The sequence below is a fragment of the Pseudopipra pipra genome, chromosome 15 (assembly GCF_036250125.1).
Source record: "Pseudopipra pipra isolate bDixPip1 chromosome 15, bDixPip1.hap1, whole genome shotgun sequence".
Classification (NCBI taxonomy): Eukaryota; Metazoa; Chordata; class Aves; order Passeriformes; family Pipridae; genus Pseudopipra; species Pseudopipra pipra.
Window position 1 is genome coordinate 15,281,993 of NC_087563.1, and position 27,997 is coordinate 15,309,989.

Here is a 27,997-nt window from a genome sequence, read left to right on the forward strand (position 1 = left end):
CGTTATATGTTTGTTTTTCTCGTAAGAGTTAAGTGGCACCGGATAGACACTGTAATTCAATAACAGTGCTGAAGAACACCATTAGAGAGCTGTGAAGGCGGGTCAGTGGCCGGGTGTGCCGGAGGCTGTGCGCCGTGAGCTCCCGCAACCGCTGCTGCTGGGCAGGAACCTAAACAGGAAACCTCCACAAACACCGATAAATAACCTGCAAAGGCCTTCTGTGCGTGTTCTTCCCCCGCTCGATAAATCGCGTTACTTCACGAGCGTTCGCTGTGACCTCATCCCCTCCCTCAGCGGTTGTAAGCCTGAGGTAAAACTGACATAAAGCTTTTATTGTCACGGAGAAATGGCGTTTTTCTGGGAGTCCCCTCCAGTCACGGTACTCCCGCACGACATGGGCAGCCCTTCCCGAGGCAGCTGTGGCCACCAGTTGTAAGCCCGCGGCTTTCCCGGCCCGCGCGGGCCGCTCCGCCTCCCGCCGCCATCACCGCGCCGCTCCCGCCGCCATCTTCGTCCCGCCCCGCCCCGCGCGCGGCCGAGGCCCGCGGGCGCCATCTTGTGTCCCGCGCCCGCCCCGCCATCGCCTGGCAACGGCGGGCCGGGATCGCCGGGAATCCCCCAGGAATAGAGGGTTGGGAAAGCCCATCCCGGTCCTGAGGCAGGTGGAACGGAGCGGGGACTGTTGCAGCAGGGAGACGGCCAGGCCGGTGCTGCTTGCCCGGGTCTGCTCCAGGGCGGCTGGGAAGCGTGGGGCTGAGCGGGCGGTGGGCGAGGGAAGCGCTGCAGGTGTCGTTGTGTGCGGTTCTGTGAGGGTTGGACACGATCCCCCACAGCATCCTGCTGTTTAAATTCGCTTCAAAAGGCTGAGGGAGCTGGAAGTGTTCAGCCTGGAGAAGAGAAGGCTCCAGTGTCTAAAGGGGCTCCAAGAGAGCTGGAGAGGGACCTGGGACAAGGGCCTGCAGGGACAGTGCAAGGGGGAATGGCTTCACACTGACAGACGGCAGGGTTAGATGGGATACTGGGAGGAAATTCCTGGCTGTGAGGGTAGGGAGGCCCTGGCACAGGTTGCCCAGAGAAGCTGTGGCTGCCCCATCCCTGGAAGTGTCCAAGGCCAGGTTGGACGGGGCTTGGAGCAACCTGGGCTAGTGGAAGGTGTCCCTGCCCATGGTAGGGGGTGGAATGAGATATCTTTAAGGTCCCTTCCCACTCACACCATTCTTGATGAGAAGAAGGTCACAAGTCTGTAGGAAACCCTGAAAATAGTTCCCCCATTCCTGACACAGTTCTGTGCTCTGGGCTTGCCAATGCATCCGCTCAGTGAGAAAACTGGCACTTTGTCTTGAGCCCATAAATATAGCAATTAAATAATGATTAAGAAATACCCTGAGGCTCAGAGATGGACCAGCTCCCCAGTCTTCATGCATGAGAATACAGATTTGGGGTTTGGAGGAGCCCAGGGTTGGTGGATGGAGGGTGTGGGAATGCAGTGAGCCCGCGAGCCTGGCTCGCTCCTGCACTCAGCAAGGTTTGTGATAATGCTTCTCTTTCCTCATACACTGTCCGAGTTAGTGAAGAACAACATTAAATCTTTTCCTTGTTTTCCACAAAATGCTGCTGCACTGAAAATGGGAATGTGAACTGCAGGGCGCTGACCAGTCCAGAGAACATCTTATGGATTTTGTGAGGTGGGGGTGTCCCTGTCTGTTCCCAGAGTACATGGTGGATGTCACCGCGGGGGACTGTGCAGTAGACAAACTCCAAATGTCGTGGTGTCATTGCAGGACAAAAGGGCCACGTGAATTCTGATTTAGAAGCCAAGATGGAGGTGTTAATGCCTGAACCTCAGATTTATGTGGAAAAGACTCTAGCTATCATCAAACCTGATGTCATTCATAAAGAAGAAGAAATAGAGGATATCATTCTCCGATCAGGATTCACGATTGTTCAGGTAACGGGCTGTGCTCCAGAGAAAACAACTACAGCTTATAAGTCAGGACGATATTTATTTTAACTTTCAGCAATCAAGCCAGTAACTAAAAGCCTGTGTGTCCAAAAATCAGTTTATATTTTTCATGTCATCAAGCATCGCTGCCAGGTTCTGTAAGGAGACCTTTTTTTGGTGCATGGGATGGAACAGAGCAGACCAACTGTTTTGCTGACCACAGGAAAACACTGACTTGGTTAATAAAAGATTTAGCAACAGCCTGGAGCAGATGTGTGGACTCTCTGAAGTAACTCTTTGGAGAGCACATCATTCTGGTCTCAGGAGGTTTTGTGCAGCAGGCAGGGGGATAGTAGAAATTAATTGAATTCGATAGCTGGCCAGTTGCAGTCTGACTTCTTTTTGGTTTCCACTGTTTTTAGAGTAAATTGGCTTCATGATTATTTAAATATAGTTTATGAATATGTAAATGTCCCGGCGGGTTGGCCGCTGGGGGGCGCTGTGCGCTCGCGCCTGAGGGCGGCGGGGGCTCCGCCCCCCCTTGTTTTGGGGGGGGGGGGTTTGGTACCTTTCTGGTTCTTTTATTTATTTGTGTTTATTATTTGCATTTATTTATTTATGGACCTGTTGGAGGCACGCCAGAGGAAGTCACGAAGATGCTCCGTGGGCTGGGGCGTCTCTGCTTTGCAGACAGACTGAGAGAGCTGGGGGTGTTCAGCCGGGGGGGACCTTAGAGACCCTTCCAGAGCCTAAAGGGGCTCCAGGAGAGCTGGAGAGGGACTGGGGACAATGGATGGAGGTACAGGACAAGGGGGAATGGCTTCATACTGAAAGATGGGATGTTGGGAGGAAGTTTTTCCCTGTGAGGGTGGTGAAACTGGCACAGGTTGCCCAGAGAAGCTGTGGCTGCCCCATCCCTGGAAGTGTCCAAGGCCAGGTTAGATGGGGCTTGGAGCAACCTGGGATAGTGGAAGGTGTCCCTGCCCATGGCAGAGAAGTTGGAACCAGATGATTTTTAAGGCCACTTCCAACCCAAACCATTCCATGACTCTATTGATATGGTATGTATCAGAAGATGAAACAAATTAGATTTTATTTATTTATTTATTTATTTAATTCTAATATGTTAATGGGGTCTTCTGATGTCTCCAGTGGCTTTTGACAGCAAAATTATTAGGACTCTGAATTTATGGTACTCTTCTGTTGTGTAAGTTTGAGCTCAAAGAGTGAACTTTAAAATTTTTTTCTTGACTGCCCTGTGGTTTCTGATAACCTCCCAGAGTTGTCCTGATCCTGGCCACCTGCAGCCTAGGCAGCTACTGGGAGAGTGACAAAGCATGAGTACTGAATGAAAAATAGAACAATTGCATAATTAACAGTGTGGGCTGGAGAGAAAATTGTTTAAAAGTAGAACATTGTGCTTGAGCAGCTGAATAATGAAATCCTGCCCTTGTAACACTCTTCACTTTTTCTGTACAGTGCCCTGACTGTCATCCAGCAGTTAGAAAATGCTGTAGTTTGCCTGGGCTAAAATCACATCTTACTCAAATGGCCTGTTTGCTTAATTAAGTTGGACAAGTTAGTCTTTGTTACTCTGTTTCTCAAAGAGAATCAGATCTGGGAGAATCAGATTAGGCTTGGAAGTTGTTCTGTTTTCTACACTTGAAGATATGGCTGCAGCAGAGGACTGTATCCTCTCTGAGGTCTTTTAATGCTCTAAGCTCTTTTAATGTACCAAGATTTTTTAATTCTTTTTTTTATCTTTTACACTTTGTAGAAACGAAGGCTCCAGTTAAGCCCAGAGCAATGTAGCAACTTCTATGCAGACCAGTTTGGGAAAGTGTTTTTTCCTAATTTAACAGCCTATATGAGTTCTGGCCCTTTAGTTGCTATGGTTCTTGCCAGACATTGTGCAATCTCACACTGGAAGGAATTGCTTGGACCATCCAACAGCCTGAGAGCTAGGATAACTCACCCTCACAGGTAACTCACTGACTGGCCTTGGGGAAGTCAGCAGGACTTTGTCATTCTCTTAACTGAGACCAGAATTCCTCCTTTTTTTTGTTTTTTTTTGTTTTTGTACAGTACAGACACAGATTTGGAGTGGCTTCTTGTCTCTTCACTTTTGTGTAGCAGCTTTTCACCTTTGTTTTTTATTATGTAGAGTTCACCTCTCTTATAGGGAATGATGAGTGCTTGAACAGAAGTTTTAGGTAGCTATGTTTAAAACAAAATCAAGCCTGTGTCCTGTTAATTAGTCCATATATATTGCTCTTCTGTGCTCTCAGACTCCAGAGACCTGGAAGGGATTTGCAGTTGCCCTCCAAGCAGTTATTTTTCTTGGTTTTTAGCTTAAGAGCACTCTATGGGACTGATGAGCTGAGGAATGGGCTTCATGGCAGTCTCAGCGTTTCCTCAGCAGAGAGAGAGATTCGATTCATGTTTCCAGAAGGTAAAATGGTTCAGTTGATACATTGCCAGTCTTGGGGAGGATAAATTCCTTTCCTGTTCTTCCCTGGTATTACTTGTCTCTGCCCAGACTCCAGATACAATTGATTTAGAAGAGGTTGGGTTTGTTTGCTGTTTGTGGGTCCCTTTATGTATAAGCTGGTACTTCTATGAAAGGCTACCAGATCTGTCTGAAGAGCCAATACAGTTACACAGATTGCTTCCATTTTTTAAACTCTGTGCTCGGAGAACTGGAGCAGACAAAGCTGGTAAATGAGAGGAAATGGGAAGCTGTTACACTCCAAGTGTTTCTGGCACTGTCAGCCCCGGAGACTCCTGTTGGCTTGAGAATTCTCAGCTGACTCTCTTCTTGGGCTCAGGCTGAGTAATTCCTGTTCAAAAACAGCTGGATGCTCACATGACAGTGCAATTCTAAAGTTAAGTGCCAAAGAAAGGGGCCTTAGAACCTGGAAGGGCTGGGAGAAGATCTCTTGTTTGTAACAGGCTTTGCTCTTTGACAGAAAGATGCAAGTGCAACAGCTAGAAAAACGTGTCTGCTTTTGTCAAGCAGATCAGTGAATTTAACAGAAGATGTTGCACTTCCCTCCAAACCTTACCCAGTGCAAGCTATGTCTCTTCTCCTCACGCTGACAACAAAGCAGAGCTAAAGGTGGGATCTTTAGGGTCTTTAGAAAGCACCTTCACACTGCCAGAAGAAAGTGCTAAACATGGGATATATTGTTTCTCTTCAGGCATACAGGTTTTCCCCGGATGATGGGATTTCCTCCTTTTCCATAATAGACTATAATTAGTAACATTACCTCAGGGACATTGTAAAGAGGTTTAGGGAGTTTCTTTGCAGTTTGTTGTGGGAGAAGCTATAAACCCCATGATGTATTATTAACTTGTTAAGGAGAAGAGCAGCTCACCTATAAACAAACTTTGAAAGAGCAACGGTTTTAATCACTCCACAAGCTGCTTTCTAACACCTGTGGTTACTCTTCCCAGCGATCCTGGAGCCAGTTCCCACTGGACAAAGAGCAAGGGATTACTTGAACCTGTATGTGAAGCCAACATTGCTGGCTGGGCTCACTGCCCTGTGCAAAAAGAAGCCAGCAGACCCGATGGTAGGTACAGTGGAAGCTTTGGGATAAGCTTTGGGATACGTTTACTCTGTGTTTACTAAGTCCCTGTACGTAGGAAAACTACTCTGTTGCTGAAGAGCTGAAGAGCTGTGCTGTTTTAGCTACTAGCTAATGAGCTAGTCAAATAACATTTGGTTTCAAGAGGTTGATTTGTTTGTTAGAGATGAAACAAGGGTGTGTTTTCAGTCCCCAAACGAAATGAGCTTTCTTTCATCTGGAAAAATAGGGTAAATGTGTTTTTGTATTTTTAAAGCTCTACTAGTACTAGTTCACACTAGTACTTCTTTAAGCATGCAGATAATGAATCCATGTGGCAACTTGATGGCAGTTGTGGTGGATTTTACATCGTTATCAGGTTTATAATCAACATTGCATTTTTCTAAAAGATACATTTCCAGAAAAAAAGCCTGAAAAATGAGTTGGGGTGCTTCTGTGAACATGTGAGGTCAAATTAAATGCACTTTGAATTGTTCCAACTTTATAACCTGTTTACTTTATCTGTATGTCTGGCACTGTTGCCATAGAAATCTTGAAAACAGAGATGAAGTCTATGCCTTTGCCCAAAGGCCAGACCAGTTGTATCTAACTCTGCTCTGTTTTTTAGCACCCCAAATGATGGAGAATCTACAGTCTCCCTGGGCAATCTGTTTCAGTGCTTAATTATACTTAGTTAAAAGCTTTCACTAAAAGATAACCTAAATCTCCTGGGCTCCAATTTTGAGCCCATTACTTTCTTTCCCCCCTTTTACTATCCCCAGATGACACTGGAGACAATGTATCATCTCCTTTTTTTGCAGCTTCCTATTGCATATTTGAAGAATATTACCATCTTCTTTCCCTTCAGTCATGTCTTCACTGTATTAAAAACTGATTTTTTTCTTGTTACAAGTCCCATTATTTTAACTCATTGTTTTGGGTTTCATTTAATCTGCATTCTTAGCACAATTTCCTAGCCAATTATGAGGTTTCTAATAGTAACTTAATCAAGGCAATGCTTTCCTTCTTTGCTTATATGAAAGCTGTATGAAGCAGTGTCAATAGCTTTGCTAAAAACATTATATTGGCACCTTCTTGGCCGTCCACAATGTCTGTGAACTTGTAACAGCAGGAAAACGATTTGATACTGCTTCAGAAATATATGTTGCCTGTTGCTTTTCTGTTTGTTACCTGGTAGGTGACTCACAGGGAGGGAATGGAATGTTGTTTTTTTTTTTCCTTCTTTCTTCTTGAAGATGGCATCAGAGGCTGTCTGTGCACTCAGAAATACTGGCAGTACAGAGGTTGCCTCAGCCAATTCTTTAAGTAACACAGGATAAATTTAATTGGGTTCAAATTATTTTAATTTTTTTTTTCCCCAAAGTGGCTTTTGTGTTTTGAGGTTTTTTTATTTGTTTGTTTTCCATTTCTGTCTTGTGTTCTTACTGTTCCTCTGCTGTTCTGACTAACCTGTCCTGGTGCTCAGCTTGTTGGCTCTCCCTTTGCAAACCAACCTTTTTGCACATGGTGATAAAGGGAGAGTGTTGCTGACCTCCCTCGTTTGCCATTCCACCAGTTCTTTCACTTCACAGTGTGGTATGAAGTTTGTTGTACTCAGCATTCCAGAAACTAATCGTCAACAGCCCTGTGAAGTAAATAAGGATGTGTTAAAAACTTTGCTTTACAAGTGGAGAAATCGAGGCAAAAGGTTAATTTGCCTAAGGCCAGGCCCAGACTGGCAGATGGAGTTGGGACTCACAACATTCCTGCCTCCCACATTCTTATTCAAGTACAACACGCTGGAAAACTTACAAGATGAATTTCAAAAAGTAACCACGTTTTGGTTTTAAGTTTTAGGTATTATAAAGTGATCTGAGTGCAGAAGGCTGGCACTTTGAATGAATGATTACTGGATGAGGTATCTCTAAGTGTTGTCAGGAGTAATATTTCATTAAGCAGTTTCATGTGTCTTGTGCAGCCTCATTCCAAAGCAGAGCTGGCTGGATTATTTGAAATATGGCTCAAATGTTCTTACAATTACAAAAAAGGTAAACACTGCCAGGAAAAGTTGTCTTCTAAAGGTCAGCGTGACCTTTAGAGGCAATATAAGTTGTGAACATTTAAAAGAATATTTTGAAAAAGCAGGTTATCTCTATGTCCATTTTTTTCTGGAAGGTCTTAATTTTGCAGCACAGTAGGAGAGTATCTGTAGCAGAGGTTTCAAATAATGCTTTTAATATTCTCCCATACATTTAGTAGAAAACAACAGAAAACTGACAACATTTGGGGGTTTTGTCCACAGATTTGGCTTGCTGACTGGTTGATTGAACACAATCCTAATAAACCTAAACTACAATTTCATCTCTGAGGAGGAGCATCGAGGGGTGAGGGCTCAGTGGAAACCACGTCAGGCATTTCAAGCTACAGATGTGTATTATCAGCGTGTCCATTGACTGTGTAACCAACATTATCTGAAATAAATGCATTTATCATAACTACTTGTGTCTTCATGGAATAAATAACCTTGCACTTAACCAGGATGAAGTAGCTCTAGTGGCTTCTCTGTTGATGAAGTGAATGTAGAATTACCTGATAAATGTATGGCATTGGGTGATTAGAAAAAGACAACATTCTCAGCAGGTGTGACTTACTGCTGTTTTCCCCATTTTTCTTGGTGTGGGGAGAACAAAATTATTTACACCAGTGTGGATTCCCAAATGACACCCACCTGGCCTGTGCTTTGTGAAACCAAGAGTGGTTTTTTAGCATTTTTTAGCAGAGAGGAATTCAGCTGTGAAGGGAGGTACTTGGATGTAACATAGAAAACAATTACTAGAGGCATATTAGCAACTTGGGAATTTTAATTGCTGATTATGTCACCGAGCTAAGGTTACTCTTGAAGATGATTTATTTTGTCAGAATGTAAGTTGAAGGTAGGTTGACTGCACCTTTCCCATCTCCATGGCAAAAGGCACAGTGATTATAAATCAGTCTTTGATTTCCATTACAAGTCCCAAGAAGATGTATTTTAGTCAAGGACTAAGGTTATCTTCCAACATTTTTTTGCAAGCAAAGTGCTTATCTGGAACAGCTCACCCTGAGAGTGTTTTCTGTGTGCTCCTGCTCCTAAAGGTATGCAGATTTTTGGTTTTGCTTGAACTTTAGTGTGTTCTATTTGAGAATTTCAAGAAAATGGGGCAATGGGTCAGTCCCACACTATTACCTTCTCTGAAGTAAATGAACTGTTTTTTGGGGATGTGGGGCTTTTTGATTTTCTTCAAAGAGCTGTACTTACACTGTTAACTTCAAGCTTAATATCTTATGGTTTGACTTAGAATGAAGAAAGTGTCATTTTCATAACCCTGAAATATTGGTATGCTTGACTAATACTAAACAAACAAGCAATTTCATAATTTGTTTCATGAAAAAACTTGCTCCCCCAATTTCAGTAATTACCAGAAACATAAGTCATTTGTTTGTAACATTAAATTTTGTTTAAGTGAATTATTTATCCTCTCAGTGGAATAAACCACTATTGCCAGCTCTGAGAATAAACATTTAGAAAATTGGTCCCTACAGTACTAGGACCTAAAAATCTTGGGACTTCTAGGATAAGAAAAAAAAACAAACAAAAAAAAGAAAGCTCAAACCCTTGAATAGTGAAGAAAAAAAAATGAGGTGGTTAGAAATACAGCAAACAGATCTGTTCACAACCAGTTTATTTTGCCTATAAATTTTGTCCCCAAATGTGTCTGATTGCTCCAATTGCAGGACAGTTGTGCTGTGTGGTTTCCTGTCAGCAAAATAAAAAAAAAAATCCTTTTTTGAAGGTGCCAAAAATGAAAATCCAGTGAATTCACAAGGCATTTGGCTGTATTTTTTTTAGTTACTGTGGCATTTGGTTACTTTGATGTGATACTGCTTGGCAATAAATATGTCCTTTATGTTACTGCTGGAGTTTCCAGTATTGCTTTTGTACCTGCAGAGGATTGTAGCTTTGTAGAGTAGGTGGGTCCTTACCAGGGGGGTTGGGAGAAAGGGCAAAGACAGCTGATGTTGAAAATGTCACCTTTATCACCCATGTAATATAAATTTTCAGTCACTCAAGTGTTCATCTGTCATGGAATTACTCATATTGGAGCTAACACCAGGTGTTCACTTCCATTTTTCCAAGGGAAAGGTGGAAAGAGAGAAGTTCCCTTCATCCCATGGGTGCCATCCCGACTCTGTACTCACAGGACAAGTATTGATTCAGCAGATCTCCCAGCTGAGATCCTGAGGAACCTGCATTAATAAGCAGGATGTGGGCAGAGGGGCAGTCCTGGGAATGTGAAATGGAGAACCAGCCTGGTCCCGTGGGGGAGCTGTGACACCACGGGAGAGGCTGTTGGGGCACATGCTGCTGCTTTTCTTTTGGTCTTCAGGTTCTACTTTAGCCCAGAGTGGTACAGGCTTGGCCAGTGTTGTAAATCCGTGGCACAGCAAATGTAGCTTTGGGAAAAATCCCAGAAGAACTGAAAGATGTCTTGCTGTTTGATGTCAGCAATGTGAGGTGCTCTCTGTGGAAACAAGTGACCTATCCTCTCCCTCTGTCAAGTCAAAATAATTGCCTTGCCTCTTCAGTTTTATTGGGGATTTTTAACTTTGAGGGAGTTCATTTTAGTTTTATTGCTGGAGTGCTGGAGTTGAGCTGCGTCCATAAAACCAGCAGTTCAGTCTGTTTCCCTTAATTCTGTTTTTTCAACTGGCTTTCTCCTGGAACTTCACTTACCATACACTTGCTATCACCTGCACTGGAAGTTGTTCTTGGAACTACACAGGTTGGGCTAGTTTGAAGTATGTGATTGTTCAGCCTTCCTGTCTCCTAAGGGATTTATTATCTTCAAGAACAGTTGAACTGCCAGGAACCCTGATCATACCTAAAAGATGGCAGAAGCCTCAATCACAGCCAGTTTCCCATTGCCCACATATGTCGGAGCAATCCAGTGTGCAGAGCTCCAGAAATGAGACACGGGGCAGAGCTCAGCACTTCCAGTCAGCAAATTTAAGGCTGTTACACAGAGATTTGCAAACCTTCCTTTTTCTCACATAGAAAAAGAGGATTTGTGTTTCTTCCTTCATTCAAGCTGTTTATCATGACTGTCCTTTAAACAACAGTTGTCTGAGAAAGATTGGTACATTGGTGATAAACTGATGGATGTTTGTCTCATGGCACTACATGAAGGGAAGGAGTGACTCAAACACTTATTTTTTTTGGTGCCATATTAAAGTGAGATGCCATTTCAAGACATAAGGGTCATCATTAATTCATGGAGTCAGAGCAGTCAGATCAAGATAATTCATGTTGTTCTGCACAGTAAACGGTCATTTTTGGTGCACATCCTCTGAAAATACTGTGGTTCTTAACTTTCCTTTAAGAAAATCTGAAGTGGAATTATTTTTATTTTGTTGGAAAGGCTCTTTGCACGTCATAAAAAGATCACCATAAAAAGATAACTTGTGATTGTTTTTGCAGTACTATTCTCTTTTAGATGCCAGTCAGTAGATTTGTTCATGGACTAGAAATAAGATTTCAGTCCTCTGTGCTCATTACCTGCTGCTTGGCTTTACTCTGGCAGACTTGGCTCAAACCAGTGTGGCAGTGTCACCAGGACCATCACAGGAAACAGGTTCTTTCTGGTTCTGCCCTTAGTGAAATGGAAAAACCTGCTGCTTTTGGATGGTCAGTGAGGAGCACTGTTCCCTAGTCTGGATGAGCTCCTTTGGGTGTGGAGTGTGTCAGCAGCGTGACTGATGTGTGGAGTCTCCCTGGGAGGATGCCTGTCAAATCATTGTCATGCTGCCTCCCGCCAAGTGATCATGGGGACACTGCCATAAGCTCAGGGGAGAGCTTTGTGTTGCTCTTCTGAGCCAGAAGTGAGGCATTGTTGTGAGACGAAGCAGTTGGTGGGAGAAGAAGGCAGCTTGCAGACAAGTGGGTGAATGATACTCTAATAATGGTAACACTGAAGGATTAAGAATTCTCCTCAGTTCACTGCTTGTGTTTTAGGGCTGAGGGAGGTGATGCTTTTGCACAAAGGTCTTCAGGTGGTGCCTTGCTGGGTGTGGTTACATTTGTCTTGTATGGCATCGCTTTTTGTACCCCAAGAGCCCCAGACTGACTCACCCTTACTTAGCTGTGGTGCTATTCTGAAGAATGATTATTAAACAATAAAACAACACAGCACTGATACCATGTCTGCTACTTCATTATCGTCATATTTAATTGATTGAGAAGCCTTTTCACCTGGGATCTCTGAGTCAGCCTGGATGGATCCTCTGTTTGGCTGGAGAGAAAAGGCAGTTGGGTGCACTCTGTCAGCCCCCAGCTGCCTGAGCAAGGAATCACAAATGAACTCACCCTAAATTCCAGGGAACTTTTATGTACAAGAACCTAATTTGGCTCTAAATACTCTTGGCTTTAGTAAACTCCTCTGCAAACCACTCGTGCTTCTTTATCATCTATTTATAATCAACACTTAAGCTCTCATTTCCTTACAAGGGGACAGTTGTGTTTTTGTCAGTGTTTCCAGAATCTGCACTGATTGTCAGGTTGGGAAATTCTGCATTTCCAAAAGCAACATCTTATAGCCAGTGCTGGCCAGTGGATCTTATCTCTTTCAGGTGTTGTAAAGTGTTTTCTTACTGGGTGGCATTCCTGTTGCCGTGTGAATGACGGCAATGTTTTGTGTTTAGTTTGTGTCAGGCCTCGTCTCTCCATGTGAGAAAATTCCCAGGAGTGTTTAACGGACGCGTGCGGACAAACCTCCTGCACGCCCCATAAACCCCTTTACTGTGGGCCACTATAAAGCAGCCATTACAGGGTGATGTTTAAACTTCTGAGATTGACACAGTCCCTCAATTGCACTTACTTATTTTTATAATGTGTAATTTAGCAACTGAACCGTGAAAAGTTATGGCATAGCAAGGTCTTCTTAAAAAACAGTGGCTCCAACTGTGCTTTCAGTTTGTGCTTCGTTGTAAATCCAGAGCAATTCCATTCTGTCAGTTAAAAGGAAGGGGGAAAATTGGATCGTTCCTGGGAGCTGCTCAGATGGTGCGGTGGACGTACGTCTGAAATGTACTGTCAGGTGTTGGCATGGCACATTTTCCACTCCTATAAGGAGCTTGTGCCCAGTTTCTCAGGAGCCAGACTTGGACAATACTGTTCCCTGCATGCAGAACACTTGGGGCATTTTCCATTTTGCTCAAGTCTTTTTCCGTGGATGAAGAAAGTTTGAATACCAGATGCTTTTTCTGTGGGCGCCACACATCTAGATAGCCATGAGATCATTCCCTGCCACTTACCACTTCCACTGAACTATCCCATGAGGCTATGTCAGAACACTTGTTTTCCTCAGAGCTCTTCCATGTGAATATACTGAATGGACCAGCAAAGTTTTGACCGTGACTGTCTTTGTTTTGCAAAGTTCTCTTGTAAACAAGGCACCACGGGGCCGAACAGCCCCCTCAGTGCAACTGAATGGGAGCAACAAAGGCTTAGGAAATGAAATGTCCATTCCTTTTCCCATTCATGTAAATGATAGTTTATCATACTGTTTATTAGCTTCACGTAGTCAGGATCTGTGATGGTTCTTAAGCCTTTTATTGCTTTTTTTTCCTTTTAATGAGCTGCAATAAAACATTGCCTTACCTGAGTGCTGACTCAGTGCCGAGGCATTCTCCAAGCTTAACGTTGTAATTGATATTAATTCATCATTACCTGTGGCAAAGGGTGCCACCACAGCTCAAAGCAGCCATGATTTATCTTTACCAGTTGCTCTTTCTCTCTGCAAAATGTTCCTTTTTAAGACTCTATGGGATTTCTGGAATGAACAATTTTAAGTAACCCATAAACATGGTTTTAATGATGATGCCTAGTTTTTCTATAATATCTCTCCTCGGTAGGTGAGGCAATGCAGTACAAAGGAACTGGTACAAATGTGAAGGTCAGGGACCAAAAAATGAAAAGACTCTCCCTGTCATCCTTTGGAGCAGCAGCAGGATCTAGAATCACAGAATCATTTAGGTTGGAAAATATGGACAAGTGCATAAGCAGATGGTTCCTGCATGTGCACTAGTGAAGTACCTACTCGTGGGTAGGAATGGGGAGTTTAACACCTCTGTTCTCAAGGTTTGACATTCATTTGGTGCTTGGATTACTTGGCATCTCATGTTTTGAATCATTTCTTTGGAGGCTTTTCTACCTGAATATGTGTAGAGAATTTCTGTGTGGTCTGATGATTTAATAAAGAAATCTGCAGTCAATGTAGTAATGCTGTTGCAAGTCTGTTAATGACTTTTGGACTCCCTAAAGCAGTGGTCAGAAATTAGTGGCCAGTTTTCTTTCAGTCCAGCCAAGGCTTATTTTTAAAAACAACATGTATTGCAGAATAACCTCAAAGAATCAGTTGGTCTAACATCTTATAGAAATGTCTTATAGTAAAGGAAAATGTCTCACAGTAAAGGAAAAGGTGGTATTTTAGCATGTTTAGCACAGCTCTGAGGTGGGATTCATTTGGCTCCAGGGATACAGATGAGTCTGGCTGGGAGGATTTGTGGTTCTGTGCTCTAGCAGCATCTCCAGCTGTTTTATTTTCTGCTCTGTGTTGTTGTCTACAGCCACTAAAGGTGATGAATCCAAGGGGAAACCACACAGTGTGTTCACTTACACCCTGTTTAGAGCTGTGAAGGAAAGAGAACAGATAGAGAAAAGGCCAAGTGAGGGCAGGTGGGATCCTCTGCTCTGCCTGCATCTTCCTCTGCTCCAACAACACTGAAATGAAATGTCTCCCTATTCCAAAACTGGGACACCCAGCTTGCAAATATTCTTACTGAGCTCTTCTCAGCTCAGTGACAATTGTGTGTGTGCAGGCAGGACTGGCCTGGGCAGAGAGAGCACAGCCTGACAGACAAAATTTTTTTCCACATCTGTTTTTTTTTTTCTGGGTACAAACAGTTGATATGACCTTCATCAGCTGACATAGGGGAAAAGGTGTAAGGGAAAGTATATTTTTAAGTTGAAATGAACAATTTTTTGTGTGCTTTTTTAGATTTAGTGCAGAAGATGATGTTTGGCCATGTCCTTGGGTACTATAATCTGGTGTCATTCTACTGAGGTGAATGCTGACAGACTATGTCAGTTTGGGTATGACCTGAGATTGTAACATCCTGACAGTATAAACTGGCAGCTTTTGATTTTCACTCCCTTGTACTGACAAGAAATCGGATCTTTATTTATCTATCTATCCAGTTCCAATGAAAATTGATAGTTTCGTTGTCACCTAGTAGTAATTTACACTTCTGCCACAGGTTTTCTTCCTTAAGGTTGAGACGGTTTAAATACAGAATAATTTTCAGAAGTCACCATTTGTATGTGCCAACCCACCTGTGGATGTGACAGAGCTGGATGTGGATGTGCCTGGTGCCCTGTGAGTTTTCCAGAAATACATTGTGTCTTTTATGTGCACACATGTGTAGCATTAGACTGGTTTTGCTCCTGGAGGCTGTGAGATTTGCACACTGGTGCACAAATGACACATTAGTGATGGGAATTTGCTTAATCTTTAGAGGAAAAAATTGTGTTCTAAAAGTTTTGCCTTGCCTTGGTACACAGTGCAAAAGGAACATGTTGAGGAATGCTCTCTTCTGTTTGCCTTCAGCAACAGTGGGAATTATTTGGTTAAATACAAAAAAATGGAAATTTCCTTTTTCTTTTTCCTCCCTCCCAAGTGTGTTTAGGCAACTGAGGCACTTGGAGAGATGGGCCTGTTTTGCAAGGCAAAACCAAAACATTCCAGTGCAGCTAATATTGCAGCTCCTCTGGTGTCTTAAGTTCAGGCCACAGCAGGAGGTGCAGATATCTGAGGGGAATGCAGTAACTTTTTGGATCTTTTCTTTGGAAGAAATAATAAGATGAGTCACAATTAACCTGTTCAGCTAAGTTAGTAAAGCTCTGGGAGGTGAGAGAAGAGATGGGAGTCTTTTAAACAACTTGGGTTAGTCTGACTCTTCACATTGACTGGGCAGTGCTGTCCCCTTCAGTGCCTCTTTGGGGAAAGTATCAGAATGTTGGCATAAAACATTTCGCTCCTGTTACATGATTAATGTGGAAGGAGTGTTTTTTAAGTAATTTATAATTTGTCACAGACTTGCAATGGAAAGCAGTCCATAGCAGAGGCCAGGTGATACCTCCAGGAGGTTTCTCCCTCAAGGACTGGTGAGTGGATTAGCAGTCAAACCTCTGAGGAACAGGGTAAAAGCCATGGTGGTAGGGACACAGCCAGAATAAAGAAGGAAGACTAGCACACCCAAACCTTTCTTTAAGGATTTTGGTTGGGTTTTCTCTAACGATCTTTTCTGGTTTCATTTATTGTAAATTTTAATGGGATGCTCTAATACATTTCTGTCTTCTTAAAAGGGAGCTAAACCACATGCACAAGATGTTAGATGAGTTTATTTTCACATGTGGATTTAATAGCCTGCCAAGACGTAACTGTGTTTTTAGTGCCCAAAGTCATCTCCAGGAAAACAGTTCCCTGGGGTGAGGTCAGTGTCTGCTTACAGCCAGATTTCAGTGGAATGAGTTGAAGGGGTTTGTCAGTGGTTAGCCTGGTTATGAGGCAGGGTAGTTAATAAGATGCTGAACAAATCAGGGTGCTGTGGAAATTAATTGCTTCTTCTATAGAGAACAGAGTGGAAGTGCCCCTAAGACCATCCAGGGTTTAAAACTCTGAGGAGCTGGAAGGAGCTGTTCTCTTTGTAGTACTGTTTGTTGTTCTTCCCAAATATTTATTTGACCCTAGTTGTAATGAAATTTGTGCTGAACATGTGCAGAGCACCCAGTACTTGGTTTCACATGCAACCTGAGATCCTCTTCACTGAAGCAGTACAGTGGCAAATCCTGGGCCACAACAGCCCCCTTTGGAAAGGGAGATAATCCAAAAAAGACTCCCCCATCGATATGGCACTTGCTAAGTTAAAGCACAGGAAATTGTGAATTTTGGCTCCATCCTGTTGGACCATTTACACTATCTCCTTATCAATGTCCCTGGCCTGGCCCTGGGAGATTGGATGGTGTCTGGATACAAGAGGTACAATTTAGTGCTCCCAACTGCTTGAAAGGGAGTGGACAGTGATTAGTGACCTCTCTGGTGATGGGTGAGATAAAGCTCTGCAGTGGGGGTGTCCTCTGCCCTGCCTCCACCCTGTCCAGAGCTCCCCATGCACACCCTGGAGCTGGAGCTGGGGGGAGGCTCGGACCTGGTCACTCCCAAAACTTGGGCTGTCTCAAATCCAGATTCAAGTCTCGTGGCCTGTAGTAGATCAGGGATAAAAGAAATCAATGTGCTGCTGTCAAAATCATATAGATGTTTATTTAAATAGCAGGCTGTTCATTCAAACAGGGGCTGAGGCTGCTCCTTGAGATGGCAGCCCTGGCACCCTGATGGGAAAGCCTGTGGAACAAGGAAGAACCAGGAGAATAAAGCAGTCCGAGCTGGGAAGCACACTGTGTTTGCCCTGGGATAAGTCTTATTAACTTAAGCACATCAAAGCACAAATGTAGCTGCCTCACTCCTGGACCCGAGCTGGCTCAAGCAGAGCCATCCTGAGAATTTCTTCCCAGTGCTCCTGTCCAGGACCAGCTGCTGCTGGTGCTCCTGTGCCAGCAGAGATGCCCCCGGGAGCCACATTTGCAGCCTGCCCCTGACTGGAATTACCTGCTCTCCAGGCACCTGTGGTGCAGCTGCAGTGCTGGGAATGCTTGGCACCTCGGGAGGAATTCGGGACTCAGTTAATTTAATTATTCTCTTGCTCATTGCCTGCAAAATCCACTTAGTGATAGGGAGGAGGTGCCTTGTCCCTATCACAGCTGATAGCAGCTGGCCAGCAGAAGGCTCTGCCTGCCAGGAGTGGGAATGAAGAGCTGGGTCAGAGTAGGTTTGGCTTCAAGGCACTGGGCAAAAGGGAGAGAAATAGAAATGACTGTGTTTAAAACTGCCATCTCTTGATGGCTGCCAAGTCTTGATGGATGATCCCCCTAGAAATGTCAGGCCATAGTTTTGTGAGTTAGAAAAGTCTGTAGAATTGAGAAGAAATGTGAGGAGAGTTGTTCTCACCCTTGCCTGTGTCCAGCTGAACTGTCAGGCTCGATCTAAGTAGTGAGAGTCCCACTGGCACCACAACCCAACGTTTCAGACCACGTTCCTGGTCACAGCACAGCTGGGGGGTGGCAGCCAGGACACGTGGTGGGACCTGGAGAGCAGAGCTGTCCCAAGCAGAAAGGCTCACAACCAGCAAGCTCAGCCTGTGCATGGCCCATGTTTGAGCCCTGGGGGGGGGTAACTCTTGTGCCTCTCCCCACTGTTTTACAGTCTTTCCACTGAGCTCATCATTATCATCTTTTATGGCATCCCATGCACTGCTGAAAGCGTCAGAGGAGGAAATGAAGGGCCCTATACTGTCCAGGCTCTGTGCTCCCATGTCCCCTGACGAGCTATTCTCTCCTGGCCGTGCCCACAAGGGGCTTCAGTTGATGCTGTGTGGGACACTGAAGAAAGAATAGAGGGAGAAAGAAAAAAAAGCTGAAATACTACTTGAGATCCCCCTCTCTATTTCCCATCATGTCCTTCTGAATGTAAACCTCCCACACTCCCCTTCTGTGATAGATTTACTTACTCTCTTTCATTTTCTGACTCTGCCTCACTGTGTGCCTCACAATTATGACTCTTCTTTGCATCCTAACTACATTTGGTGAGCATTTCTTAGCTGTGGCCATCCATCTCTGCTCCTTACTGCACTTGGAGTTACCACCAGCTCCCTCTCCTTTCCCCTCTGCATTTTGGACCCTCTGGGAGGGATGAGTCTGGGCCCAAGACTTGGTGTAAGCTTTAAACAGGGTGTTTTCTAATCTCCAGAAGTATTTGGGCCAAGTCTACTTTGGCTGGGAGAGCTCTTGTGTGAAACTGTCCCAGCAGTCACCTCTACAGCTAAATAATAGTTTAGTTAGGGAGCACCTCACCTTTCTTGATTATAAAATACGTGTCACAATGTGTGCTTGGAAAAGGGAGAGCAGGATGGGAGAGGAAAAGAGGAGGAAGGAATTAATTTTGAAAGCACATTGCAAGTTACATTTATTTGATTTTTGTCTGCTCCATCAATCTTCTGTTATATGGCTCAACTCCTTAGGACTTGTTTGAAAAGGGGGAATTTACTGCACTGTAAGCCAGGGCAGTGATTTGCAAGCAGGGGGCATGGAGTGTATCCTAGGAGAGAGCAAGGAACCAGAAAAAGAAGTGGGGGAGCTTGTGAATCCCTCTGCAGAGGGGTAAATATGCTGTACATTACCCACTCCCTACCAGCCACCCCTGGGGGCACTTTTGGAGGGGACCAACCAACCTTATCCCCATGTCTTGTACCTCATGTGGCCATACCAGAAGTATGGACCAGCAAGTGGGCAATAATTTCACACCCTGGCTCCCTGCACACCCCTTTCTCCTTGGAGAAACTGCTGGATAAGAACCTTTCCCAGTAGACCTGAGCTTGTTGATCAGAACTGCTGTGTGGAAGTGCAGTGTGAGTTCATCCCGTGTGTGCAGCGTTCCGGGGTGAGCGTGGACTCCTCCTCTCCAGGGAGAGCAGATGCAACACATCCCAGCAGACAGTTATTGTAGGTGTTCTCTCCAACTGAGAAATGTTTGGGAAACACTTGTAACTCTTTTTCTCAGGTGTTGCAAAGAGGATTTGTTTTGTAAATAGAGAAGCTGTTAATTGCCTTGACTTTATTAAGAGGGAGCCGAAAAGGTGTTAACAAGTTTCTGTTGCTCTGTGCTGGCGATGAGCCACACCAGTCGCTCTGTGGGGGGAAGATGGCAAAGTTGCTTTGAAAGTACCTTTGCTCTCTAAAGAAAAAAAAAATAGGCACCACTTTAGCTAAAGACTTGGGGGAACACCTGAATTTTGTAGGAGGGATTTAACTTGAGTTACTGTACAGTTCAGTTCCAGGGGATTCACTTTCTGTTGAGCAATGTGGGCTGGAGTGTCCCCACAGCAGCACAGCTGGGAAAGTCCGAGCTGGAAAGGCTTTCAAGGTTGTTTCTCCCTCTGCTTCTCTCTAGGCACAGGTAAAAGGAATCTCCTGCACTCACTGTGGGTAGCCCAGGCATTTAGCAGCTTTGAAAATCAGACTGGTGGGGTTTAGGGATCTAACTTGAAGCACCTCACTTAAAAATATATTGTTTAAGACTGGAGTTGAGCTTTCCAAGCCACTAAAGTCACTAACTGGTGACAAAAGTCTTTGCTATACACTCCAGCAAGCCAGGCACCCAAATCCCCCCATCTTTCCCTGAAAATCCCTGTCAATAATCCCACAGAAGGCATCACACAGATGCTTTTTCATCCTCCTCTCTGGGACTGGCACTAGCAGCAGCTAACCAGGGGCTGCTTAAGGCCCTTTAACTTTGTCATGCTAAGGGTTGGTTTTGCAAGTCGAAAAGGACCTGTGACTTGTTTTTTAAGACTTTGGGGAATTGCTGGCACTCACTGGTTTCACTGCACCAGATGCAGCGTGACCGGGAATCTACGCTGCATATGAAAAGGTCACTTACCCTGTTCAAGAGAGGAGATTCTAACACTTGTCAGCTTGAGTGATGGAGGCTCTGCATGGAGAGCCATAATATTCATGTCAGAGAATTGCCAAGCCCATGCGGAAGTGCTGAAGATGGATGGCCTGGGGATGTACTCCTGACACTTTAATATGGGGGGAGGATATAGCACAAACATCTCATACAGAATTATAATCCATGAAAGGGCACTGGCATCATAAATTAAAGGTAATCCAGCAGGGAGGGAGTTTAACAGCTGAAGGGAAGCAGGCTGGGGGAAAGCAGGGATGCTGGTGGGATGTGGTGGGGCTCCAGGGGAGGGAGCAGCCCCCAGCTGGGGTGGGAGTGCTGAGCTGAAATCTATCCACCTCCAAACTGCTTTACAAAGATGATCTCCAGAACCTGCACAGTGATTTCAGGCTGACTAAACTGATGTCCCACAGGTTTCTTACACAGGGGCTGCTCTGTCCATGGCAGTGGCTGTTCAGACATGCAGGTCCTGCTCCAGGTCTGTCCAAGCAGCTCCACAGCCCTGCCTGAAGTGCCCCTTTGGGGCGTCCCTGCTCCAGGGCACATCCAATATCCCAGCACTGTGTGGAATCTGGTCTCAGAGGGGAGAAGCAGTGCTGGCAGCTCCTGGGGGACAGGCAGCAGGAGTCTGGTTGGAGTTCATACAGCACCCTGCCCAGATTAAGATTTCTACCTTTTCGTTGTGACTAGAATTGTCACATTACTGTTATATTACTATGGGGCAGCAGTCAGGTTCTTCCTCAAGGTTTTATAGAGCCAACCCATCCCTTCCTCCAGGTGTGCAGTGAGTTGCAGGTGGTTGGGATCAGTGTCCCAAATTGGAGTTGACTTTGGGTGCTCATGAGCAAACACGGGCAGGTTTGAAGACATCACCAGTCCCTGCAAATGCTCCTTGGCTGCAGTTGGAGAAGGAGCCTTTACAAGGCAGCTGGTGACAGGTCTCTGCTCTGCTGTGTGTGCTCGTGTTTGTTTGGAGAACTGCTCTGCAGGAGTTTGCTGCCCAGGTAAAATCCCAGCTGCAGTGATGAGCTCAGCCTGATGGATGGGGTCCTGTGGCAGCCTCAGGGTTTGTTCCCCTGTGCCCCCCGTGCCCATGGCAGTTCTGTGTGGTTATTACAGAAACCACAGCAGTGGGCAGGGGTGTCGGGGTTCCCTGACAGTGCCATGATGGATTAAGATGATCCTGAATTTCCATTGTTTTGTACTGAATGTAGTGAGAATTGATGACTCTTGTATCCAAGCAACAAGGGGGAGGATGAGGGAGCTTCAGCTTCTCCAGCACTGTAATATCTCTGGCAAGGTGCCACTCTAAGCCAAAGAGTTGATTTTTGTATTTGTTTGGTCTCAGTCTCTGCAAGGTATAAAAAGAGAATGGAAATTGTTGTCATGGGATGGTATGTAACTTTCTCTTGGGTTTGCTTCAGTTTGTGTTTGGTCTCTGGCTTTCGTGTAGGATACACTCCTCGTTGCCTTAGAGAGCCCGGGTGCCAGAAATTTAAATGGATTTTAAAAAGCAATTAGACAAATTCAAAGAACAGTTTGTATCCAGCATTTGAATGCAACATGGTGGATAGGAATGCTGGCTTGGCAAGGCCCTGGCTGTGGGTCAGTGGGAATGGAAGGGCTCGTTGGGAAAAGGATTGGTCTTGGCAGTGGTATCTCTACTCCTCTCTGCTGCCCTGTTTCCCTGGGATGGAGCCTGTGTGGGACAGAGATCTGGTCTGGTGCTGTGAGCACCTGCAAACCTGGTGAGATGACAGACAGCATGCCCTGACCATTCCTGCTCCTGGGAGCCCTTATCTCCTGGGATTTACCTGTGTGGTTTATTAACCCAGCAGTCTGTATACAGCAAGAAGGTTTTCATGTGGACTTGGGAGTTATCCTGGTGAAAGAGTTTCCCTCCTCTGAGTGCACACCAGCAGCAATCATCCTTTGCTCTGTGTAACCTCATTTTGTGGGATTTTGGAGGCATCCTGTGCCTGCAGCTCCTGGGGCTGTGGAGCACAGAACAAGCAAATACAACGGGTATTACAAAAGGAGAGTCTGGGTTTTTTTTGTGCAAAGTCAGCCAATGCTCAAGATGCAGGAAAGGTGTCTTTTATTTGTCTTTATCATTTCCAGCTCAGCCTAAATTTTGTTGGGTTGCAACTGCTGTTGTGGCAACACTGCAAAAACCTTGGCTTTGTTGCTTTGGTGGGGTGGCCTGTTAGTTATGGAAATTTTAGAAGCAGCTACTCTGAAGGCAGCAAAAAAGCCCCCCAGCCAATGGCATTGCCCTTCCAGCTTTAGTAAGACCCTCTTTGCATAAAATAAATGCATGGAAGTCAGCTGTGCTTCCCAAATGTGCATTTTGCACCTTGAGCTCCGTGATCTGGCTCTCATGCATGTCCAGGCTGTGTTTCCACGAGGAGCCATAGGGAGACCTGGATAAAATAGCATCAAAGCATTTGTGGTGTGGGCGCAATGTGCTGGCAGAGCTGCAGGGTGGTTTTTTCACTTGTCTCTCCTCCTCCTCCCCCTGTCTGGAGACCAAACCTGGTGGAGCATCCTCATCCCTGCATCCTGGGTGTGGGTGGTGGCACAGCTCTGGCTCCCTCAGGAGTGGGACCTACCCTGGGACAGGAGCAGCCAGTGCTGTCCCCTCCTGCCCTCCCTGCCCTTTTCCAGGGCTGTTGGCACCCGGAGCAGCAGGGAACCAGCAGACACATTCACAACTGTCCCCAAGTTTTCTCTCCTGCCCCAGTTCAAAGGGTTCCTCTCGTGCCTCCAAGAAATTTGCAGTGAGTGCCGATGTTGATGCTTTCCACATCAAAGCCAGGCAGCCTCGCATTGTCTGGGGGATGTCGGGTTGAGGCAAATTAAAGAGGCTTTGGGAGGTTCAAAATCAGCTTTACCCGGGCCGGGCCTGCATACTCAGCACTTGGGAAGGGTGAGATTGTGGTGATAGGTACTAAAGCCAACCCTCCAGGGACTGGAGGCTGGAGCCAACTTGTCGAGATTTAGGAGGGCAACCTTCTCCCTGGGTTCGGTGGCTTTTGGATTAATGATGAGAAATTCGTGGAAGTGCTGGGTTTCACACAGAAAGGGACAATTTTGCACTCAAAGTCATACTGCTAGGAAACCAGAAAGGAAAAAGCCAGTTCTTTTCATTGTGGTGTTTATTGCAAAATACAGTCCAAAATCTAACTCTTAAGGGATACCTTCAAAATATATAGTGAAAACAGATTGTGCTAAGTAATAATACAACTTATTAATAAACAACATCCAGGCATAAAGAATTCAGAATTCTTAGCTGCTAATTAAAAAAAAAAAAGTATAGGAACTGTAAACTGCTTAATGTCATCCAGTACAAATACATGAAGCTACTCTCTATTGGGGGTAGGGCTTCTTGTGCCAAAATACAAAATTCAAACAGGAGGAGGGGGGAAAAAAGAAGGAGGGGGGAGGGAAATCTGTAAACACTGGCTGTAAACTTATCAAAACCCTCAAAAGGCTGCAGTTGTGGCAATGCACCCCACAGCACTGCCAAACCTCCTCTCACATCAGAAAGTGCATAAGTTTTCCTCTAGAAATGCTGCTGAGCAGCCTCTGTGCGTGAAGGGCCGGGACCCGGGGCTGTCCCAGCTTTGGGACCTGGGGTTGCTGGGATGGGATCACCCAGCTGGACACACTTTTGGCCCCAGCTCCCATTCCCAACTCTCTGGCTGCAGGGCTGGTGCCCCACCGCTGGCACTGGCAGACCCGCTGGCAGGGGCACAAGGGGTTGGGCCCACCTAAAACGTGAAACTCTTCTCTCTGTCTCACAGATAAAGTGACTCCCAACAAGAAAGAAGCTACTGGTAAATATTGAGGAAAAAACATGGAAGCAGGAAGGACCGTGACCCCTCAGCGCCCATGCCTTGTGCTTCCCGGTCTCACTGTGTCCATCCGCAGGAGACCCCATCCCCTGGCACAGTGCCCGCTGAGCCCTGCAGAGCCCAGGACGCTCCTTCCCCAACATGAGGGCCCCAAAGCATCCCCCTGGGGTGCCGTGGCTGCCCCTTATCTCTTGTGGCCTCTGTTCCTCTGCCTGATGTGGTTGGGGGCGGCGGCGCTGTCGCGGCGGGTGCAGAAGTGCTTGGCCACCAGCGTCCGGCACTGCTCGCAGCGCACGGTGCAGCACCAGTGGAACTTGCAGTTGCAGCTGGACACCACCTCCGTCCTCCGCTCCTCCACCCGGAGCCCGCACTCGGTGCAGAGCCGCCGGCAGCTCCTCTTCTCCCACTGGGAGAGGTTCTTGCCGGTCTGCAGGCACTCGCGGCCCTCGGTGCCGTGGTGGCCCAGGCTGGCGTTCCTTGTGCAGTAGTCGGGGGAGTCCTCCAGGAAGACGAGCTCCGTGGCGTGGACGTGGTGGAAGGTCTGTGCCGTGGCGCCGCGGCTGTCGGCGCTGTTGCCGGCCCTCACCCGCCGCTTGTCCATCTCCAGCTTGTGGGCTTGGTCGTATTTGATCTTCAGGTAGTTCCCGACCTCACGGAACTCGGCGAGCTGGAGCCAGCAGGTCTGGATGCTGCAGCTGCCCGACACCCCGTGGCACTTGCAGGCTCGTTTCATCGTGTCTTTCACCGCCTCGGTGGGAGAGGTGGAGAAATTAGGAGCAGCAGAGCATCATCATTTAAACCTCAAAATCAGGCGCTTATAATTTGGGGACAACGGGTCAAAAGTGGCTCATGCTCGGCATGACTTCATGTCCTTCCAAGACATGAGCCGATGTTCTTATTTCAGCTTCTGCAAAGCCTCTGTGCCAGAGATAACAAGTGGGCACAAGCTATTGTCTCCAGCCCTTGTGGGAGAATCCAGGTGAGGAAAACCCGGCTCATCAGAGCATCAACCCAGCATCCCTCTCAGAGGTTTCATTCAAAATGTGTGAAACTGCTTTGGAATAATCGTACCCAACCTCTCTGCATCTCCTCCAGGCCAAGCACTTCACAGATATTATCTGCCTATCTCCCTCTGGTATTTATAAGGTCCCAATCACTGGTATCTCTGTGAGATTAAGCCTGGACACACCCTATGAGATAGGTATGTTAAGTGTTGCTGTCCTTGTTTTTGCAGACAAGAAGGTTTGGCAAGATGCTGAGAGCTTCCACAGCCCAGGCGGGAACGGGGCAGTCTGGCAGACAGCTTGTGAGGGGGGCCAGCTGACACCTGGCTTCCCGGCCAAAGAGCTTGGAAATGCATATTGGAAGAAAGTAAGGAAGGTGGGTCTGGCTTTGTTTTGCAGGCCAGACAAGCCTAGGTGAGTACAAACCCCATGCATTTCTGACTAAGTGGTGTGTGCCAGCAGTTAACTGCACTGCACTGCTGCAGGAGGAGCTGGAAGTGGGAACAACTCTGATGGTGGTTCCCCGTGTTCAGACTTAAGGCCAGGTTCTGGCTGTGTTTTTTTTCCCCCATCCAAACACTGCAGGGCCTAGATTGTCACAGGGGACTGGAAACAGGAACCTGAGCAGCCTACCGGTCACTCAGATTTTGTTTTCATTATAGACATTATTATTATTTAGCAGTATTATTATGAGTCTGACTTACAAGTCTCCCGACTTCATTGTTGTGCAGGTTGATCAGCGCACGAGTGTCGTGTCCTGTTTCCAAGGCATCCACAAAGAGCTTGGAAACCTTCTCCCCAAACTCCACGTTGTCGCTGCATCCTCCCCAGACCCAGCCTCGGCCACCTGCAAGGCAGACACAGGCTGAGCACAGAACTGCCAAATTCTGCCCTGAAACCCGTGTGGGGATGGAGAGAGGGTGTCAGTCCATCAGGGATGGCAGCTCACCCACACGGCCGTTCCTGGAGTCGTCACAGCCGCAGCTCTCGAAGTCCCCCAGGCTGCAGTTCCTGGTGAGGGTGTACATGACACCAGCAGAGCTGATGGCGTGCACAAAGGATGTTTCCCGGGTCGCTGGGGGAGAGGGGGAAAAAAGCTGTCACATGCAAGTACAGACATCAGCCCCGGATTGTCAGGGATGAAGATCTCCTGTGCTGCAAAGGGGCAAGGAGAAAATACCCCCCTCCAAGTTTGTGCAAAAGGTAAAGTGCTACAGAAATTAAATGCTCATGACTGGATCTTTTCAGGCTTCAGCATTGTGGGTTACAGCAGTTTCGCTGAATATTATGCAGGTGTCCATGCAGAGGATGGAACCTCTTGGCAAGGGTAGGATCTTAAGGCAGTGCTCTGGCCAAGGTGAGTTGGCCCTTCACCTGGCCCTCGGTTCATCTCTGTCCTTCCCTGCCTGGAGGTATGTTGTGCTTTGATCTTGCCTCCTGGGGAAAATCATCATGGATCCTTGGAATCTGTGCTAAGAGCTGTCTGCTCCCACACTCCTGATATAGTTCATTTTGGCTTTCTTAACAGATGTTGCTCTGGGGAAGAGGAGATTCCTGCCCGTTGAAGTAGATAATATTTAAAAATATCTACAACTTTCTTATGAAAACAGTTTCTTAGTGCACATTTCTGGCTTCTCCCTTCATCTCTCCTGTGCTTCTCCCCACTGGAAGCTTGGGTGTCTGTGACACTGCACTCCCTGGGATGCTGTACTCCTCAAAGTGACAGAAGCAAACCCATGGAGCAGCATTGCAGGGAGGACTGAGCTCTAGCCTAGCATGGATAGGGATCCAGAAAGAGCCTGGGGTCCCTAGGAAAATTTTAGTGCTAATTATGACACCAGCTAATACAGACAGAGGAAAAACAACTGTGATTTTTGGGACGGCAAAGCCCTTCTCCATCAGTCAATTTAACTGGCAGCACCAGCTCTCTCCAGAGCACACCCCAGCTGGGGCAGGGGTGCTGTGGGGCAGGTGGAGGTGCACTCACCGCTGCGGAGCCGGTTGTGTGTGGAGAGCTGCAGGGCGCTCTCGGGGCAGTTCCAGCGCTCCCACCCGAACTGGAACTTGCACTCCTCCATCCCACTGTGTGCCCCGGCTGCCACACTGCTGGAGTACGTCAGGTAAGCCTGGCACGGGAAACACCAGGGTTAAAATCCATCACATTTTACCATTTATCAGTGAAAACAGACATAAACAGGTTGCGGGTCCTTTCCCTCTTATACTTGTCAGGACTTGGAGCCGATGTGCCCTGGGAAGCCTGGTTCCTTGGAAAAGCACTATTTCCCATTTGCAAAACAAAATCACCCCACTTAAATTCCTGACAGTCTATGTGTTAATTACCTTAGGCCCTGTCATCAGGAAGTTATTCACGGACCTGAAACAAAGAAAAGAAGATGAATCACACAGCTTACCACAGGCTGAGGAGCATCCCTAAAAAATGCCCTTTCCACTGAGTTGGACCCTACCATGCTGCTGTGTGGAGAATGGCACTGTAGAACCCTGTGAGGGAGAGGATGAGGAAGGTGCTTCTCTTCATGGCTGTCACAAGGAGCAGGGTTGGATCCCTTTGGCTGATCCGTAGCTCTCCGCACCACAGGTCTCCGAGCAAGCAGGGCCGCCTCCCTCCGCTCCTTCCCAAGGTGAGCTATGGGGATGGAGGAAAGCTGCAGGAACCTCCAACCCTGATATTTATAAGGTGAAGTTGTGAATAGTCAAAACCCCCCATTCATTTGCTACCCAATGACTTAATGTGGTGAAAAAGCTCCCGCTCCAATGGGTGACAAGGAACCGCCTAAGGTCGCACTTCAAAAGGCGGCGCGGTGTCCCTGGGAGCGGGATGGTCTGAAGGAGAGCAAACTTCCCTAACAATGGGACACTTTTAACTCTCTTCCCTGCCACCACCCATCCCTTTCTGCTCACCCCAAGTCCTCTTGCCTTCTCCTTTTCATCCTCT

At 46.4% G+C, this 27,997-nt stretch overlaps 2 protein-coding genes across 5 annotated transcripts; one reads left to right on the forward strand and one right to left on the reverse strand.

Annotated features, from left to right (window-relative positions):
- Nucleotides 1–1,141: 1,141 nt before the first annotated feature.
- NME5 (NME/NM23 family member 5) lies at nt 1,142–25,477 on the forward strand. 4 transcript variants are annotated; one of them, XM_064672165.1, is made up of 6 exons: nt 1,158–1,685; nt 1,782–1,948; nt 3,720–3,925; nt 4,231–4,394; nt 5,399–5,517; nt 25,275–25,379. In XM_064672165.1, the coding sequence occupies exons 2-6, from the start codon at nt 1,820–1,822 to the stop codon at nt 25,362–25,364; spliced, it is 708 nt and encodes a 235-aa protein (XP_064528235.1). In that variant the 5' UTR covers nt 1,158–1,685; nt 1,782–1,819; the 3' UTR covers nt 25,365–25,379. The 4 variants fall into 4 exon arrangements, with proteins under 4 accessions (XP_064528236.1, XP_064528235.1, XP_064528233.1 ...); XM_064672166.1 differs by lacking the exon at nt 4,231–4,394 and having other exon boundaries at nt 1,142–1,685; nt 25,275–25,477; XM_064672163.1 differs by lacking the exon at nt 1,158–1,685 and having other exon boundaries at nt 1,763–1,948; nt 4,294–4,394.
- Nucleotides 23,343–27,716, reverse strand: WNT8A (Wnt family member 8A). The gene is made up of 6 exons (XM_064672158.1): nt 27,510–27,716; nt 27,385–27,418; nt 27,032–27,170; nt 25,994–26,119; nt 25,749–25,891; nt 23,343–24,788 (listed from the first exon to the last, which is right to left on the reverse strand). The coding sequence occupies exons 1-6, from the start codon at nt 27,578–27,580 to the stop codon at nt 24,225–24,227; spliced, it is 1,077 nt and encodes a 358-aa protein (XP_064528228.1). The 5' UTR covers nt 27,581–27,716; the 3' UTR covers nt 23,343–24,224.
- Nucleotides 27,717–27,997: the final 281 nt, after the last annotated feature.

Bases quoted from the DNA above. Each gene is read 5' to 3' on its own strand.
- NME5 (XM_064672165.1), top strand. From the start codon at position 1,820: ATGGAGGTGTTAATGCCTGAACCTCAGATTTATGTGGAAAAGACTCTA. The intron at 4,395-5,398 runs GTAAAATGGTTC...TACTCTTCCCAG, and splicing joins TCGATTCATGTTTCCAGAAG to CGATCCTGGAGCCAGTTCCC. The intron at 5,518-25,274 runs GTAGGTACAGTG...TTGTTTTTGCAG, and splicing joins AGAAGCCAGCAGACCCGATG to ACAAGAAGGTTTGGCAAGAT.
- WNT8A (XM_064672158.1), bottom strand. From the start codon at position 27,580: ATGAAGAGAAGCACCTTCCTCATCCTCTCCCTCACAGGGTTCTACAGT. The intron at 27,419-27,509 runs GTAGGGTCCAAC...TCTTTGTTTCAG, and splicing joins ATTCTCCACACAGCAGCATG to GTCCGTGAATAACTTCCTGA. The intron at 26,120-27,031 runs GTGAGTGCACCT...CCTCTCCCCCAG, and splicing joins ACACAACCGGCTCCGCAGCG to CGACCCGGGAAACATCCTTT.